At 72.9% G+C, this 16,908-nt stretch overlaps 1 protein-coding gene across 2 annotated transcripts; it reads right to left on the bottom strand.

The window, feature by feature from the left end:
• Positions 1–2,401: 2,401 nt before the first annotated feature.
• On the bottom strand, positions 2,402–16,808 carry LPCAT1 (lysophosphatidylcholine acyltransferase 1). 2 transcript variants are annotated; one of them, XM_037530217.2, is made up of 14 exons: positions 16,704–16,808; positions 11,010–11,152; positions 8,064–8,278; positions 7,025–7,137; positions 6,454–6,514; positions 5,751–5,809; positions 5,630–5,664; positions 5,068–5,122; positions 4,520–4,602; positions 4,231–4,356; positions 3,779–3,932; positions 3,610–3,708; positions 3,117–3,258; positions 2,402–2,721 (listed from the first exon to the last, which is right to left on the bottom strand). In XM_037530217.2, exons 1-14 carry the CDS (start codon positions 16,806–16,808, stop codon positions 2,528–2,530), a joined length of 1,584 nt encoding a protein of 527 aa, XP_037386114.1. In that variant the 3' UTR covers positions 2,402–2,527. The 2 variants fall into 2 exon arrangements, with proteins under 2 accessions (XP_037386114.1, XP_037386113.1); XM_037530216.2 differs by having other exon boundaries at positions 2,403–2,721; positions 16,708–16,777.
• Between the last annotated feature and the right edge of the window lie 100 nt (positions 16,809–16,908).

The following is a 16,908-nucleotide window of genomic DNA, read 5'->3' as shown; positions in this document are numbered from 1 at the left end:
GACTCCCCCACCCCCGTCCCCAAAGCTGCTCAAAGCTGCCCGGGTGGGGCCCTCCAGGGTGGCCCTCGGGGCTTCAAAACAGACTCCCCCAAGCCCCACTTGTCGGTTGTCGGTCTGCTCTGCTCTGCTCGTGGCTGGCGATGCACCTGGCGGGCGGCTAACAGCCCATGGAGGGGATGCAGGGTTCCCGCCCGCAGGGCTGGCCGGGCCCCCCGGCCACCCGCGCTCGCCTAGGCGCTGCAGACTCTTCTCATGCCCCTGACCCCATCCAGCGCCCACCTGCTGGCCTGGCACAGCCGCAAGGGCGAGGCGCAGGACGAGGTGCAGGACAGCAGCCAGGCAGCCAGCAAGCTCCTCGGCCCCGCCTTGCCCCCAGGCACCAGCAGGGTCAGGGCCGCAGGGACCGCCCTCCCCAGGGCCTGGACTTCACCCTCCGCCCACACCTGCCCACACCTCTGCGTGTGGGGAGGGGCTCCCCGCACCCCTCCTCCTGCTGCCCGCCGGGACGCCCAGAGGCTGGGCACTGTCTGGGTCCTGCACCCCAGCTAGGGACAGCAACCTGGTGACCTGGGTGTGGAGCCACTCCCCCCGGACATGGCAGGCACCCAGGGTGGCGCCCTGGCCCCATTCTCTGCACAACCTCCCCCCCCCCCCCCCCCCGCCTCCATCCCTAGCTGGTGAGGCGTGGCCCCATGTCCATGTGGAGTGCTCTGCTCGGGGGGCTGTACGGCCTCCCCAGTGCCCCCGGCTGCCCCAGATGACTTCACTCGTCCACTTTGCTGCCCCCAGTCTTGGTGCACCCACTTTTGCTGCAAGAATTCACTTGCTGCCAGGTGAGGGTGCTCTACTGCCAGATGAGTGCTGCCAGATGCGCTGACAGGCGAGTGCTGCCAGGGGAGTGCTCTGCCAGGTGACTGCTGCCAGGTGAGTACTCACAGGTGCATGGTCTGCTGCCAGGTGTGCTCTGCGGCCCACTACAGCACTGGGCTCTGGTCCTGTTCCTAGCCCTGCATGGCACTGCCACTCCTGGCCCTGGGCAGCCCGCACAAGTGCTGGGGTCCTCCTGAAGCTGGGCGGGCAGCGGGCGCTGCCCCGGCCCCAGGTGCTCTTGCCGGAAGGCAGCTGAAGCTCCAGCTCTTAGTATGGGCATTGGGCCTCGGTCGGGGAAGCATCTGGTCCTGGGTGGCCAGGCTGCAGCCTGTGTGTGTGCACGCACGCGCATGTGCACGTGAGCACCTGCTTGTGTTGGCTTCTCACGCGCCCCTGCTGCGTGGCCCCCACAGCCCGGCTGAGCCCTTGCAGCTGCCGCCCGCCCCCAGGGACACAGCCCACGGGGCCCAGCCGGCCGGGAAGAACCACTCGGACACAATAGGGGGTCGTCCACGCTTTATTCCCCACGGCCACGCTGCCCACGGCGCCCACAGCTCTGGCCCGAGCGGGCAGGGACGGGCGGGAGAACAGACATCCGTTCCTGGTCTGTTGTCAGAAGCTTTTCTGGAAACACTTGGCAGCATTTCAGGAAAAAGCCCGTCATGTGCAGACGGGGGCGGCTGCCCCTCGGAACATCTCGGCCTGTCCACCCTCACCCACCCCGTGGCCTCCTCCCTGGGGGGCTGCCCCCCACTCTGCGCGCGAATCGGGCGCCCAGGCGGTCTCTGGCCCACGCTGCCCGGTGCGCCTCCGGACTCCTGCAGGGGCCGTGGCCAGGAGGCGCCGCTGCCCTGGAGGTCGTTCAGACACCAAGTAAGGAGGGAGTCCGCCCCAGGGCCGGCACGGGGCCGCGCTGCCCAGAGGAGCCCGCTGTCGTGGGACCGCCTGAGCCGTGGAGCCTGGGGCTCGGGGCCAGGCTGCCGTGCGTGGGAGGCGCCGGACACAGACGTCTCCCCGATGCCGCCGGCCTGCGTGTGGCGAGCGGCCGGCGCCTGTCAGGCCCACACCCCTGCGCCTCGGCCGGGCTGTGCTGCCCAGCGCCAGCTCCTGGGCTCACGGCAGCGGCCGGCCGGCCCCACAAGGCGGACACCAGGCCCCGAGGTTTATAAAAAGGGCCTGGAAAAGGGGGGGATGCGGAGAAGGAGTCGTGGGCGGCCCGGGCAGGACGACGGCCTCAGTGCCCCTGAGAGTCGTCCGACCCTCGGAGAAATGAAGTAGAAAACGATTTTCATCCTAAAAAAAAATGCTGGATTTTTCCTGAAGTATCTAAATGAAGTTTATAAAATACTCACGAGCTCCCACAAATATAGAAACGTTTAAAAACCACAGCTCCACCCGGTGTCGGGGGGCCGTGGCGGCGGCTCAGAGCGGGGCCGGTGGGCGGGCGGCCCTGTGGGCAGGCCCAGGGCGGCTGCGGCGCAGCCTGGGCGCGGGACGCCACGGGGCCCGCAGCGTGTGCCCCCTGCGCCACGAGCCCCTCGGCCAGTGCCTCCACCCACAGCGGCCAGGCCGGCCCAGGCCCCAGCACAGCCTGGGGCCCCGGTGCGGCCCAGAGGCGGCTGCAGAGGGAGCGGCCAGCCCTCTAGGACCCGCCGTCCTAGTCCAGCTTCTTGCTGAGGGGCTGCCCCCGGACTCCGGCATCCGAGTTTTCGGGGCTGAAGTCGGCACAGAAGCCGTTGGGCGTTGGAACTGAAGGGGGCGTTTGCGAGCTACTCTCAAAATGCTGCTGGGCAGGGTGCAGGTACTCCTCAGCGAAGTCGGGGTGCATCTCCGCAAACCTGGCGAAGTCGTCTGTGGAGACAAAGGAGCCTGTGGTCCGGCCTGGGGTCCACCTCGCCCCCGCGGGCCAGGGTCTGCCGCTGCCTCTGGGGGGCCCGGGGCACTGGTGCGCCTTCTGGCTGGGCTGGTGCTGGGAGCCCAGAGGCACATGCGGGCCCAGGCGCTGCCCGTCTGAGGCTGAGTCCTGGGCTCTGAGTTCTTGGGGCTGGGCCTGGCCACCCAACCCCTGCGGGCCCCGCTGCTGGGCACACGGACCTCCTGGCTGCCAGCGATGGTACCAGTCCGAGCTCACAGCCCCCAGCCTGGGTTCTGTCACCTGCGCCCACCTTCCAGGCAGGGAGGCCGATCAGCCGCCCGGCGAGCGGGGGTCCCCGGGGCCTGCCTGTGTCCTGCCCCCGGCCACTCACCAAACGTGACCCGCCCCTGCGCCTCCTCGTCGATGGCCCGGAACAGGCGGGTCACAGGGAGCTCCGCCACGCCCAGGGCGGTCTTGAGGATGGTGGACAGGGCCTCCTCGTCGATGCTGCCATCCTCCTGCCGCCCGTACATCTGCGGGGAGCTGTGTCAGCCTGGTCCCTGCCACGGTCACCAGCAGCCACCGGGCCTGGCGTGGGCTGTGCAGGGCCCCCGGCCACCCCTGCCCCAGCCGCCTGCCCCAGGAGCTGCGTCCGGGCACTGAGCATGTGGGAGCGCCGGACAAAGCAGCCCCCACAACCCTCACACCAGCCCCAGCCTGCCCCCCAGCCGCCCCCACCCCAGGCCCCCACACCGTGGTGGACGTGTGTCCGGCCTCAGGCGCAGGCACCGGCCCTGCTGCAGGGAGGCACGAGCACAGGTGTGGGGGATGGAGCAGTCAGACAGCCACGAGGGACCAAGGATGCCAGGTCCAGCAGCACTTGCCTTGAATGCCAGCTGGATGGTGTCCAGGGGCCGCGACGGCCGGCAGACGACAGACAGGGCGACCACGTACTCCCGCAGGTCCACGTCGCCGTCCCCGTGCTGTGGGAGAGCTGCACTCAGACTGGCCCATCCCCCAGCAGCCCACTGGACCTGCGGCCCCGGGCTGTACCTCATCAAACAGGGAGAACAGGTCCCTCAGAGGCTCGGAGACGGGCAGGTCCAGCTGGGACGCGAACTCTTCGAGCGAGAGCCGGGCCGGGCCCCGCCGCCGGGCACGCTCACAGTGCTCGTCCAGCTGCTGCTCCAGCTGCTCCGGCTTCAGCCTAGAAGGGGGGCTGCTCAGCGGTGGGGCTGCAGAGGGGGGCTGTGGAGGGGGGCTCAAAGGGACGGGGGAGTTGCTGCAGGGCAAGGGATGAGCGTGTCCCTCTCCGGCCGGCGCCGGAGACCGGCCGCACAAGGCTGGACACGCGCCTGACAGCGGTGTTTGAAAGGGAGACCCACAGGCGCCAGCGTGTGCGGCCGCCGGGCTGGGAGGGTCCCGAGGCGGTCAGCAGGCTGGGGGTGCTGGAGGAGGAAGCGGCAGGAGTGCCCGGCCCATAGCGCGGCCGCCGGGCCACTCACCCCAGACCCCGCACCAGCCTGGCGAACTCCAGAAGGCAGGTGTCTGCGGGGAGACGCAGCTGCCCCTCGGCCAGGGCCAGCTGGCAGTCCTCGAACGTGTAGTCGGTCACGGACACGCCCAGGGCCCTGCGGGCAGAGGAAGGCGCTCAGCCCACCCGCAGACACAGCCGCGAGGGGACGTGGGGCCAGGATGCTGCCACGCCGCGCTGCCCCGGGGGCCGCTGGCCGCACGTGTCAGACGGAGCCGACCACTGTCTCCCGCCGGCGGCCGCGAGGGCCAGGCACTCACTCAGCCATGACGCGGCGCACGTTCCTGGCGAACAGTGCGGGGTCCTGCTTCTCCTCCGCCGAGGGGTGGTACACGGGCAGGAACTGCGGAGAGTGCGGGTCAGCCCACACGGCCAGCGCCACACCCAAGGGGGCAGCGCTGGCCACTGAACGCCGGCCACCTGACGCTGGGCACCCGGCACCAGGCGTGACCTGCCCTTGGGCGGCAGCTTTGCTCAGAGGGGGTGTCAGGGCTCTGGACGCCTGCGGCTGGGGGCAGCGCCCGGCAGGCTCGTGGGGACCAGAGGACGCGTGTGGCAGGGCCCAGATGCCCAAGCCCAAGGGGCAACGGGCTGAGGCCTCCCTGAGGCGAGGATGTTCTGTCCACGTGGACCCGGGATCGGGCAGAGGATGGGCGAAGGTGGGGAGCTCCTGTGAGCTGGGACACCCGCGGCCAGGCCTGGATGTGGCCCGCCCCGCAGACCCCCCCACGCCGCCGAGAGACCCGAGGACGCCACAAGGCCCCCCCACCCCATGTGCACCAGCCCAGGGGGCACAGCTCGTACACACCTCTATCTCCAGGCGGCTGTAGGGCTGGCACAGCGTGAGCCACAGGATGGCCAGCCTGGAGGAAACAGCAGACGAGCCCCTTGTGGAGGCCCGCCAGGCAGCCCCGATCTGTGGCTGCCGCCTGACCTCAGGACCTGCCTGACCACCTCCTCTCTGCAGGCCATCCAGTCCCCGGGGGCCTCGCTCACAGATCCCTCCCCAGGCGCCCCCCTCCCGCCCCATCATGGCCAGTCGCTGGACAGGTTGCTCAGCCTCCCCCAGAGACCTGTCCTGGACACCAAGAGAGCAGGGTCCTGTGGGTTCCCCCCACCCCAGCCCCCTGCCAGTTGGCAGGGGCTGCCCGCCACTGCCCTGTGCCTGCTTCTCAGCCGGGGCCTCCAGGAAGGAGCAGACTCTCACTGACCCTCCTGCTGTGGCTAAAGACGGCCAGTTAGGTCCCAGGACCGGAGCCCCGGCCGCTTGCATTGAAGCCTTCACAGCGGGCCGGGGCGGGCGCGGGCAGGTGGCGGGGCAGCCCCTGCCCCACCCGGGGGTGGACGCACACATAGCGGGGCCGACTCACGCGCTAGGTCCTTGCCACGTCCACGTGATGGTGTCCTGGGGCAGAAAAGGGATGTGTCACGGCTGGGCCGGGCCCTGGCACTCCTGTGCCAGCCCCGGCCTGGCCTCCCCAAGACACTCACCAGCTTGTTGGGGTAGCGGAGAACCACAGGCTGCACGGCCACTCCGGGGATGAAGGCGCCTGTGGAGGGGGGGGCGTGACTCCGGCACCCCTGGGGCCTGTCCACACCCACCAGTCACTGCCCACGCCCAGAAGCCCAAGCCGCTGCCAGCGCCGCGCTGGGTGGGGGCTGCTGCCTCCCACCCTCGGCTCAGGCCTCACCGGCCCAGCAGCGGGGCACTTGGCACGAGGGAGTCAGGCCTGGCTGAGCTCCGAGAGTTGGGGGCAGCCCCCATGCCCCGGGCCGCGTGCCAGAGCTGTCAGTTGAGGACGCGTGGGAAGCACACTGACCGGCTCCTGGGGAGGACATGGTGCACCCCAGCTCTGCCGGCCACATTGACCGCAGGCCACTGTGAGGTCAGTAAGACCGGCAGTGATCAGTGGCAAGCCCCTGGGCGTGGACGGCTCAGGCCCAGGTGGGGCGCAGAGGGGTGCAGGGGCCGGCCCCGGACAGTCCCCACACCCAAGGGCCCCGTGGGCCCCCCGCAGTTTGGCCTCAGGTTCGTCCTTGAGCTGCAGAGACAGCGGGGGGCAGAGACGGTCCCACGGCCACCCTGGCCCGCCCTCGAGCCTGCGCAGCATGAGGCGGCGTCTCTGCCGCCAGCACGGGGCCACCCGTGGCCAGTGCGTGTGTCCCGTCCCCTGGCAACGGGCGCCGCCCGTACCGGGCTTGAAGGAGATGAGGCAGGTCCTGTTGGTGCAGGTGCCTTCCGGGAAAATCATTATCTGGAAGGAGGAGGGGCCAGTGTCGGGGGCAGCTCAGGAGGCCCGGCGGGTGCCCCCCCCCACAGACGCTGCCACGAGGGGATGCACGCTGACCGCGGGCGGCGCTGGAGGGCGGGCCACGCAGGCCCCCGGAGAACCAGGCCAGCAACTGCCCCAGGCCGGTGACCCGGTCGAGGCCGCACGTGGTGGCAGGCAGTGGCCGGGGTCAGGCTGGGGGGCTGGCCGGAGCAGGGGGCCGGGCTCGGGTCAGCACCCGGGGCCCAAACGTCCCGGCTCGAGGGGCTGCCCGGGCCCGGCCAGAGCGCAGAGGCGCGGGCCGCTGCCCGGCTCACCCGCTGGATGGGACTCCGGGCCGGCACGCGCGGCCGGTGGTGGCTGGGCCCGGGGACCCCACCCCCCAGAGCTCAGAGGACGCGGCCCACGAATGGCCCCGCGCCCGGGGCTCTCGCCTGCTTCTCCCTCCTCAAACTCCAGAACCCCGGCCCGCCCGGCCCGCCCGGCCCGGCCCACCTGCGGCCACCGCCCGCGGGACAGCGCGCGCCGCCGGATCTCCTCCACCGTCCTCCGGCGCGAGCTCTGGTCCGAGCGCGACACGAGCACCGGCCGGATGTAGCGCATCAGGGCTGCGGGCACAGGCTGGTGGGCGCCGGCCCCGGTGGGGGGGGCAGGGGGCGGGGGGCCCTCCTAGGGCCGCTCCGAGGCCGGGTCCAGAGAAGGGGCGCGGCCAGGCTGGGGGCAGCCCCGGCGGCGCCCGGACAGTGGGCCCCAAGCCCCCCACAGCACCAGGCCCAGCGCCCCGCGGCTCCGCCCCCACTGGAGGGTCCAGGCCGAGGACCTGGGGGGCCCTGCGGACGGCTGGTCACCGTGCGCCCACGGCCCCGCACTTGCCGCCCCCCCAACCCCCCCACCCGGCCCAGGGGCTGGCGCTCCAGTGACAGCGCCCACGAGGGCAGCGAGGCCCGAGAGCGGCCACGGTCCACGCCCGCCCCCCGCCTCGGGGAGGCCGCAGCGACCCCTGCGCCCCGCCAGGACCGACCCGGACCCTTGGGGAAGGCGGCGGGGGCGGCTGCTCGGTCCGGGAGGGCGCAGGACGACACCCCCGCGCGCCCCACCCGGCACTGCCCAGGGTCCTGTGCTGTCCAGCCGGCGCGGCAGATCGGCCTGCGAGCCCCCCAGCTTCCAGGCCCCGAGCCGGGGTCCGGCCCCCCTGCTCCCACACTGTCGCCAAGCCCTGCCCCAGCCCCCCACCCCTTTCCCCACCCCTGCCCCCAACGCTGCCCCCACTGCTGCCCCCACCGCTGCCACGGCTCCAGGCAAAGGGGCGGCTGGGGCTGGGGGCTGCGGAAGGCGCCGGGAGCCGAGACCCGGGGGCCTGCGGACACGTCCCGCTGGGGCTTCGCCCTGGTGCCAGGAGGGCAGGGGCAGCCCAAGGCCAGTGCCCAGCACCCGTGGCGCCTGGCAGGGCCTGCGCTTCACGGTCCGAGGGCGGGGTGGGGGTGGGGGTGGGGGTGGGGGTGGGAGGGCCCACCAGGTCCCGGGGCTCACTCACTTCCCCATATCGGGATGTCTCTGCTCTCGGCCTTCATCACGATGGAGGACATCGTCATGGTGACGGGGATGGCATCGAAGTAGGAGGAGTGGGGGGCCAGGGTGAGGATGGCCGCCTCGGAGGGCAGCGCCTGCCGCCCCTTCACCGACACGTGGTAGAAGCCGCCCATGAACCACATGGTGCGCATGAGGGCTCTGAGCAGGGCGTCCACGACCCTGCAAGACACGGCGGCCGCTCAGGCCTCCCGAAGACCCGGGTCCTCCCCACCCCGGGTGTGCGGGCTGTGCCGCCCCGCCTCACCGCGGGCCTGCGGGTGCCCTGAGGGCGTCGGGCTGATGTCAGAACCTCCCCATGCTCACGGGGCACGGGCCGGCCAGTGCCCACCTGCCACCCCCCCCGCCCCCGCCGTCAGGGCGTCTCTGCAGTGCGAGGGCACGCCGTGCATCTCTGCAGTGAGTGGCCGGCACTGGCCCTGGCCCTGGCGCGGCAGACACCGCAGGGCACACACCCGGGGCCCCGGGACAAGGGCCAGCTTCTCAGGGATGCGCCCCTTGGCGCCAGCACCGGGCGGTCCACCGGACACAGCCCTCCCGGGAGAGCCCGAGGGCCTGCCAGTCCGCCGCAGCCGGGCCTGGACGAGGCGGCCACCGCGCCTGTGCTCCAGCGGGCAAGCCACAGGTGCCACCCCTGCCCGCCACGCTCCCCAGGGCGCCTGCACACAGAGGAGCCGCGTGTGGGGCTCCGAGGCAGGGGGCGGGGAGCTCTGAGCAGGCTGGCCGGCAGGGGCGGGGCGAGGCACCGCTGAGCAGAGACGCCCACATCTGGGTGCCTTCCTGGGACAGGGCCCCAAGCGTGGGGAAATGTGCGGCAGGAAGGGGCAGGTCGGGGCTGCAGGCACGGGGTGGGGGTGGGGCTGTGAGGCTGCCCTGGGGGCCAGACACAGAGCTCCTGCAGGGCGGGACCATGAGGCCAGGGGCCTGGGGCCAAGGGCCTGTGGCTGCCCCGGGGGTGCGCAGTGAGAGCTGCGGGGATGCAGGCCAAGGCTGGGGTCAGGTGCCCAGGGCTGCCCTGGCTATGGCTTCACTTGGACATTGGCAGGGACAGGGGATGGCCAGCAGAAGGCTCGGGGTTCAGGGCCAACCCCCAGGCTGCAGGCAGGACCCTGGTGCTCTCCACACTATCCACACCCACCCCACGCCCAGCCCCACTTCCAACAACCCGGGCGGCCAGGTGGTGGGCGCTGACCCTACAGGGCTGTGGCCCGAGGGCTGGGCCAGCACAACAAGCCAGGAGGCAGCCGCCCACAGGCGAGCAGAGTCCTCAGACCCACCGCAGCCCCCAGGAGCCGGGGGCAGCTGAGGGCTCAGGTACACGCCCCAGTGCACACCCCACACACCCGGGTACACGACCCGGTGCACACCCCACACACCTGGGTACACGCCCCAGTGCACACCCCACACACCCGGGTACACGCCCCGGTGCACACCCCACACACCCGGGTACACGCCCCGGTGCACACCCCACAAACCCGGTACACGTCACAGTGCACACGCCACACAGCCGGGTACACGCCACAGTGCACACCACACACACCTGTGTACACGCCCTGGTGCACACCCCACACACCTGGGTACACGTCATGGTGCACACGCCACACACTGGGGTACACGCCACGGTGCACACCACACACACTGGGGTACACGCCACGGTGCACACCACACACACCCGGGTACACGCCACAGTGCACACCACACACACCCGGGTACACATCCTGGTGCACACGCCACACACCTGGGTACACACCACGGTGCACACTACACACCTGGGTACATGCCCTGGTGCATACTCCATACACCCGGGTACACGCCCCAGTGCACACCCCACACACCCGGGTACACACCATGGTGCACACTCCACACACACCTGGGTACACGCCCCAATGCACACCATACACACCCGGGTACATACCCCGGTGCACACTCCACACACACCTGGGTACAGACCCCAATGCACACCACACACACCCGGGTACACACCCCGGTGCACACTCCACACACCCGGGTACATGCCCTGGTGCACACTCCACACACCTGGGTACACGCCCTGGTGCACACGCACACACACCCAGGTACACGCCAGTACATACCACACACACCTGGGCACATGCCCCTGGCGCACACTGCACACACCCAGGTACACGCCCCCTGTGTACACCGCACACACGCCTTTCAAGTAGATGCCGTGTGCACACAGCACACACATGCTCATGCCTGTGCTCCCCAGAGACCAACCCCACCCCCGTGTCGGCGCAGGGGCAGGGCTGCCGCAGACCAGACACTGTCCAGAGGAGCGAGGAGGCTGCACCCGAGGGCTCCGAGCGCCAGGTGCAAGCACCAGGGCCACAGCCGGCGTCTGGCCCGCGGCCACCCCACCCTAGCTACTGCTTCTGTCTCCAAGCAAAGCGCCCGAGGACCCTCAGCGCCGGCCCCGGGGAGAGCCGCCAGCGCCCCGGCCCCACGGGAGGTGCTGCTCCGAGCCAAGCCAGAGCCGAGGCACCGCGGCACTGCCCGGCCCAGGCGGGCCACGGGCTCACGTGCTCGTTAGTCCAGCGGAGCCACAACACGCCGGCCCCAGAGCGGCAGGTCGGGCCCGACACAGGCCAGCGCCCAAAAGGTCCGACCAGCGGGGGCCTTGGGGAGCCGGGGACGGGGGCCTTGGGGAGCTGGGGACGGGGGTGGGCAGGCCAGGGACACAGGAGCTCTGTGCTGTGGACCTGGGAACAAAGGCCAGTGGGTCGCAGAAGCGGGAAGGTGTGTCCCTGTGGGACGGGGGTGGAGACAGGACCCCCTCAGGGGTGCGGTGACCGGGAAGAGGGCAGCTCTGGACACTGGGCAGGGAGGCGGCGGGAGGCCGTGCAGTGTGGGAGACGCCCAGGGCCCCACTTACTTCCGCCACAGGGCCAGGGGCTGCTCAGGCTCCTGGTCCTCGGTCCCCAGCGAGGCGACCAGCGCGAGCGGCCAGGCCAGCAGCATCATGCAGGCGGCGAGCAGCAGCCGGACGGGGAAGAGCGTCAGCGTCATGAGGGCCACCTGGGGAGACAGGCCGGTGAGCGCGGGGCCTGGCCGGCGGGCCCCACAGCCTCGGTCACGCCGCCGCCGCCGCCATGGAGCTGAGGCCGTCCGGGGATGGGGGCAGCCCCCCATGTACCCCCAGGCGCCCCACTGGGCCAGCTGGCGTCTGGGAAGGGGTGAGGGGTGGGCGTGGGGGGCCAGCGCGGCACGCACCCGTGGAAGAGGGTGGCCCCTGCCGGCCACGCCAGGCTGCCCGTGGGCACACAGTCAGATGACCGCGGGGTCAGGAGGCGGGAGAGGCCTGACCCCAAGTCTTGGCCGTGGAGGCGTCTCCAGGCCCTGCCGCCAGCCCCCGCGAGCCCCCCGCCGCTGCTCCGTCGTTTAGACCCCGAGTGCTGGAGGCGCCCGTCCCGCTGCCCGGGCTCCGCTGGCCGCAGGGCCTCCACCGGAGCGCCTGCCCGCACCTTAGGGGTCCCGGTTCCCCCTCTCAAACCCGCTTTGCTGGGTTTCCCGCGGCTCGGAGCCCGTGTCCGTGCTCACGCGGGGCCGCCGCGCTGGGCTGCCGGAGCTGCCCTCCTGCTGTTTCCAAGCCGCCGGGTGACCCGAGTGTGCCCTCCTGGGCGCCCTTCCACGGTCACCGTCACCTGTGCCCACGGCCACCCGCCGGCTGCTGTCCCCGCACCAAGGCGCGTCCCCGTCGCCGTCCAGCTTGTCCCGACACCCCGACTCTGGAGACCCCCAGCTGTGTGTGACGGCGTGGGGTGTGGCTACGGGCCTCCTGCCCCCGTTCCTGCCGGGTCCTGCTGGCCACATCCTCCCCCACCTGACAGCTCAGCGGGGAGAGGAAAGAGGATGGAGCGGCGGGCCCCCACGGGGAGCGGGTCCCCCACGCCCGCACGGCCGGCTCCCAGGGGCCAGAGCCCGCCCCTCCCAAGCTGAAGCCGACAGGACGCGCCCCGAGCTGGATGGGAGAGCAGAGGCCCCGCGTCGGGGCACAGAGCCCGCCCCCATCAGGACGCCATGCCACACCAGGACGCCGGCTGGCCAGCACGCAGCATGCCCCTTGGGCCGCCAGAACCCGGGGTTCGCGCAGCCACCCCCACGGGACACCCGGGCCCCCCTGGGCGTGTGCAGCTGCCTGGAGCGGCGGCACCTGGGGAGCCCGCGGTGCGGGGGGACCTGCGTCCTGGCTCCCAGCCCCGTGTTTGCAGAGACGCCCCACTGGGCCCCACGGCCCTGCCGTGACCCGGCCCCGCTGCCAGGCCTGCGGGCCTCTGTGGGCCCGTCCTGCCGGGAGAGGCGGGGAGTGGGGTCTGAGGCCTCCACCGCGGCCTCCGGGGGCTCCCGCCGCTGACGTCTGGGGCTCCTGGCAGCCCCTGGGTGGACCATCCGTCCCCCCATCCCCCGGCCACCTGCCCCTCCACAGGCCATGCCCCAAAGCCACCCTGTACCCTGACTGCCCCCCCCAGGCAGACCGGCGCCCCCACGGTGCAGGAAGAAGGGGCGGAGGAAGGAGAGGCCCCCCCAAGTGCTCAGAAAACCCGCAGGACAAGCAGAAAGAGTGTCTGGAGAGGGCGCCGGCCGGCCACCCCCGGGCTGTGCACGAGGAGGCAGCAGTGGCCAGGCCTGGCGGCCTCGGGGCCAGGCCTCAGGGTCTGTGTCTGTCCCACGTGGGCTGGGGGGGGGGGAAAGGAGCCCCCAGGGAGGGCTGCGCAGACACACGGACCCCGCACCCCACATGGCCACCAGCACCTCTGCGGGAGGGGCCGCAGTTCTCAGGCCGGGCAGCCGCTGCCCGCGGAGGCCCAAGCCGTGCCCCGGCCTGGCCGTTACTTATCTGCCGGTGCAGCCGCGCCCGCGGGAGCTCCTCCGCGAGAGATAACCCGGAGCGGGCGGGCCGCGTGCCGGGCCGGGCGGCCTGCACCCCCAAACCCGGCCCCGCCGGGAGACCGGCGTCCGTCCACCTGGGGACGCCGCCAGGGTCCTGCTGCTGCTGAACACAAGTCGCTGCTCAGCCTCCCACTGGGTCTAAAATTAAATGGAGCTTTTCTAACTCAGCTACCATTTTCCCCCCAACCGGCGAGTCCCTGCCTCCCCACGGGCCCCGCCCGGCAGCCACGGACGCGGGGCACGCGCCGCCCAGGGAGGCTGCGGGGAAGGGGCCGCCTCCGCGAGTCCCCAGCTCTCGAGTGGGCCCCGCCCTGGGCAGGCCCTGCCCGCACAACCTCGACCACCTCGCACCCCCAGGCCCACGGCGCTGGACCGCGAGCCCCGTGTCAGGACGCCTCCCGGGCCCAGCGGGAACCTGCCGCACCCCCCGCGGGCGCCCGGCGCCGGCACCGCAGAGCACCCGCAGGCCCCGAACGGCGCCCGCGAGTACGAGGCCCCGGGGAGCGGCCACCGGGAGGAGGCCGGGCCAGCGCCGAGGGCCAGGCTCACCCACGACATGATGCAGACCCCAGGCCACCGCCCGAGCCCCGTGGGCCCTGCCCCAGCTGTGGCCACGCAGGCCAGGCCCCACGGCGCACCCCGAGAGGCCAGAGAGGCTGCTGGCCTACCGCACAGCCCGCGGGGCAGCAGGGAGGGGCCGCCCGCACCGCCCAGACAGGCCCCAGGAGCCCCTGTCCACCCCAGAGGGAGTTCCTGAGGCCTCCACAGGCTCCGACCCAGGCACCTGCTGGTCAGGGCCTGTGCGGTTTGCCCGTCCACTGGTCACTGTCCAGGGCCGGCAGTGGGGGCTGCTGGGCCCAGCTTGGAGCGCTGTGTCCGGGTCAGGGGTGGAAGTGGGCCTGACCTGGGGGCTCAGCCATGTCCCACACAGACCCCCTGCTGGTGACAGTGGCCACTGACCAGCGGGATGAGGCCCGGGGCGGACGAGGAGTCCAGCAGGTATGTGCTGAGCGAAGGTACCATGTCCCTGGGGGTTCTGGGGCTCCACAGAGGAGATGCCCCTCCACACCTACACGGAGCCACCTGGGGGCTCGGTGGTGTCTGGCCACCGGGCCCTGCTGGGCAACTGTCCATGCAGGACGGCACCTGGCCCCGCGGGGCTGGGGCTGCAGGACGCTGCGGGGGTGACGCTGGCCGCGGGGGCCGCAAGGCGGCGCAGGGACACAGCGAGGAGCCCCGCCCCACCCCCTTGAAGCCCCAGAGCTTAAAAACACAGACGGTTTCTCAGAAGCTCCCCGGGGAAACAGGTTGTTTTTAGGGGAAACACGTTTCTGGCTCGAAGACGGCGTGAGGACTCCGCGGGGTGAGCCCGCGGCAGGGCGCGGTGCACGACCCCACGCGGCCCTGAGCACGGCAGGCCGCCACGCCGGGGCGCGGGAGGCCCGGGCAGGCCACGGCGCGGCTGCGGGACGGACACTGTGGTGCCCCAGACGTCTCTGGGGCCGAGGGGCAGAGGCAGGCGGTGGCTCAGGAAGGCGGCGGCTCCCATGGGTGCCGCAGCAGGAAGTCCAAGGGGCAAAGTGCGCCCAGCCTGGGACTCAAGGGCTGCGCCTGCCCTGCGGAAGCCCCGCCCGGCGGCATCGCCTTGGGCACTCCCCCCCAGGGCAGCCTTGGGCCTGCTGCTGGGCTGGTGGCCCTGGGTGCCCATCCCGGGACCACACAAGAGTCTGAGGGGCGGGGGGCAGAGGTGGTGCCCCACGGCAGCCTCGACCACACCCCCCAGTGGCCGGTTGAGGTTGAGGTGTATCCTCTGGCTGCGGGGAGCAGGGTCAGGTGCCCAGCCAGTCCTGAGAGGAGGCGGCTCCAGGTGGCCACATGGCACCACCCCTGGGCCCTGCTCGGTCACCTCATCCGTCACCTCCTCCGTGACATGGGCACAGGGCCCGGCCGGCCGCCTCCCAGGGCTGCAGAGTGGGGGGGCGGGACTCTGGTCCCTGGACCTTGGGGGCAGCCCTGCAGGTCCCAAATGCCCTGCGGAGGCTGGGGCCTCCCCTGCCCTCCTGCCGGGCCCCTCCGGAAAATCCTCCCGGCTGTGCCACCGCCACCAGGTCTCAGGAAGGCGGCCCCCCCTGTGCCCGCGGGTGCCCAGGGCTGCTCCTGAAGCCTCCTGCCCACGGGCACCACCGCATACCCGGCAGGAGAGGGTGGGCGAGGGGCGTCTGCGTCAGAGGCCGCCCTGTGGCCGGGGTGCTCGGGGCCAAGGTCAAGCAGCACCTCCCCAGGTGCGGCCAGGGGGGCGTGGTCCCCTGCAGAGTGGCCACGGAGGGTGCACGGCCCTGGGGTGACTCAGCCCCAGGCAGCCTGTCTGGGCTCAACCCAGGATCCTCTCTGGACCCCGGTGGGGTGGGGTGGGGTGGGGCGGGGCGGCCCCTCCAGGACCAGCTCCGGGCGCAGGGGAAGCGCAGCTTTCCAGGAAGGCCGCCCTGCGGGGCGGCCACGGGGTCAGAGCGGGGAGGGCGCCCAGCCCGGCCCCGGTGCCCCGAAGCCCCGGTGACATGAACCACTTCCCCCCTGACCTGGACAAACCTCAGCTGAGCGCAGGAGACCCCACCCCGCGGGGCCGCATTCTGCTCCCCTGCCGTCCCCGAGCTGCTCGGGCGGCTCCCGGCGGGGGCAGGTGGGCAGGCCCTGAGCCGCTGGGCTGGCAGAGCCGGGGTGCACGCTGGCTATCTTCACCGGCCTCGGGGTGCCTCTGCGCGCCCGAGGGCCCGCCCTGTCGATTGATTTGGGGGTGGGCTTCCCTAGGTGGAGGGGGGCTCCGCGGTCCACAGCCTGGGGGGCCGCAGGCCACACGCAGACAGGTGCAGGGGGGCTGGGCCGGCCGCAGGTGGTGGGGCAGCCCCTTCTGGGGGCCGGAGCTTCCCGGCCCCTTCCCGAGGGCCACGGCGGCAGCCCAGGCTCGGGGGAGCCGCCCTCGGCCCAGAGCCACGGGCGAGGGCAGGGCCTCCGGGGAGGGTCGGGCTCCCCGAAAGGCAGGGCCCGGGGCCAGGGCCCGGCTGGAGCCCAGAGGCGGCCGCCCGCAGGGTGGCGAGGCTGGGGCGCCGGGCGCGGGCGGGCGCCGTCCAGGGCGCTAAGGGCCGTCCAGGGCGCTAAGGCCGCGGGTCTGGGCCGAGGCTGGGCCGAGCCCCGCCCGCCCGCCGGAGTCTGGGCAGGGACAGGCGGGGCCGGGGTCCCCCGCGCGGCCGAGAGGGGGTGCGGGTCCCCGCTCTCCCCGCGGCCCCCCCGCCCCCCCGGGAGGGCAGACGGGGCCGGGCCTCGCCGTCCACCCATCTGGGGGCGCCGCACTTCCAAACCCTCAGCCCCCAGAAAGTTCCGCCCCGCGCAGGACGGGGTCAGCCGGGGCAGGTCGGGGCTGCAGGGGGGGCCGCCCGCGACACCCCGACACCCCGCCCGGAGCATCGCGGCCCCGGGGCGAGCGCGCGCCCAGCCCGGCCCCCCGCCCCGACCTCGGGCCCGGCCGCCCCCCGCGGCCCCCGCGGCCCCGCGACAAGTGGGCCCGGCCCGGCCTCCTGCGGCCCCGCGGGGTGCGCGGCCCGGGCGGGCGCGGGGCCGGCGGGGCGGGGCGGGGCGGGGGGGCGCGGGGCCGGGGGGGCGCGGGCGGGGAGCGGGGGGCGCGCACCCACCTGGGCCTTCTGCGGGCGCTGAGGCGCAGCTCGTGCACGAAGGGGTTCCGCCCCGGGGGCGCCGCGCCGGCCGCCCGAGGACCCCGTCCCCGCAGCCTCATGGCCGCGCGCTCAGGCTGGGCCGGCCGGGCCCCGCGGCGGGAAGCGGGGGATGCGCGGGCCGGGCGGGCCGGGGCGCAGGCGCGGCGGGCGGGAGCGGCC

Source organism: Talpa occidentalis, unplaced genomic scaffold, assembly GCF_014898055.3.
Source record: "Talpa occidentalis isolate TD23 unplaced genomic scaffold, MPIMG_talOcc4v2.1 talOcc4.6, whole genome shotgun sequence".
In the NCBI taxonomy this organism is placed as follows: Eukaryota; Metazoa; Chordata; class Mammalia; order Eulipotyphla; family Talpidae; genus Talpa; species Talpa occidentalis.
This window is presented reverse-complemented; position numbering and strand designations above follow the sequence as displayed.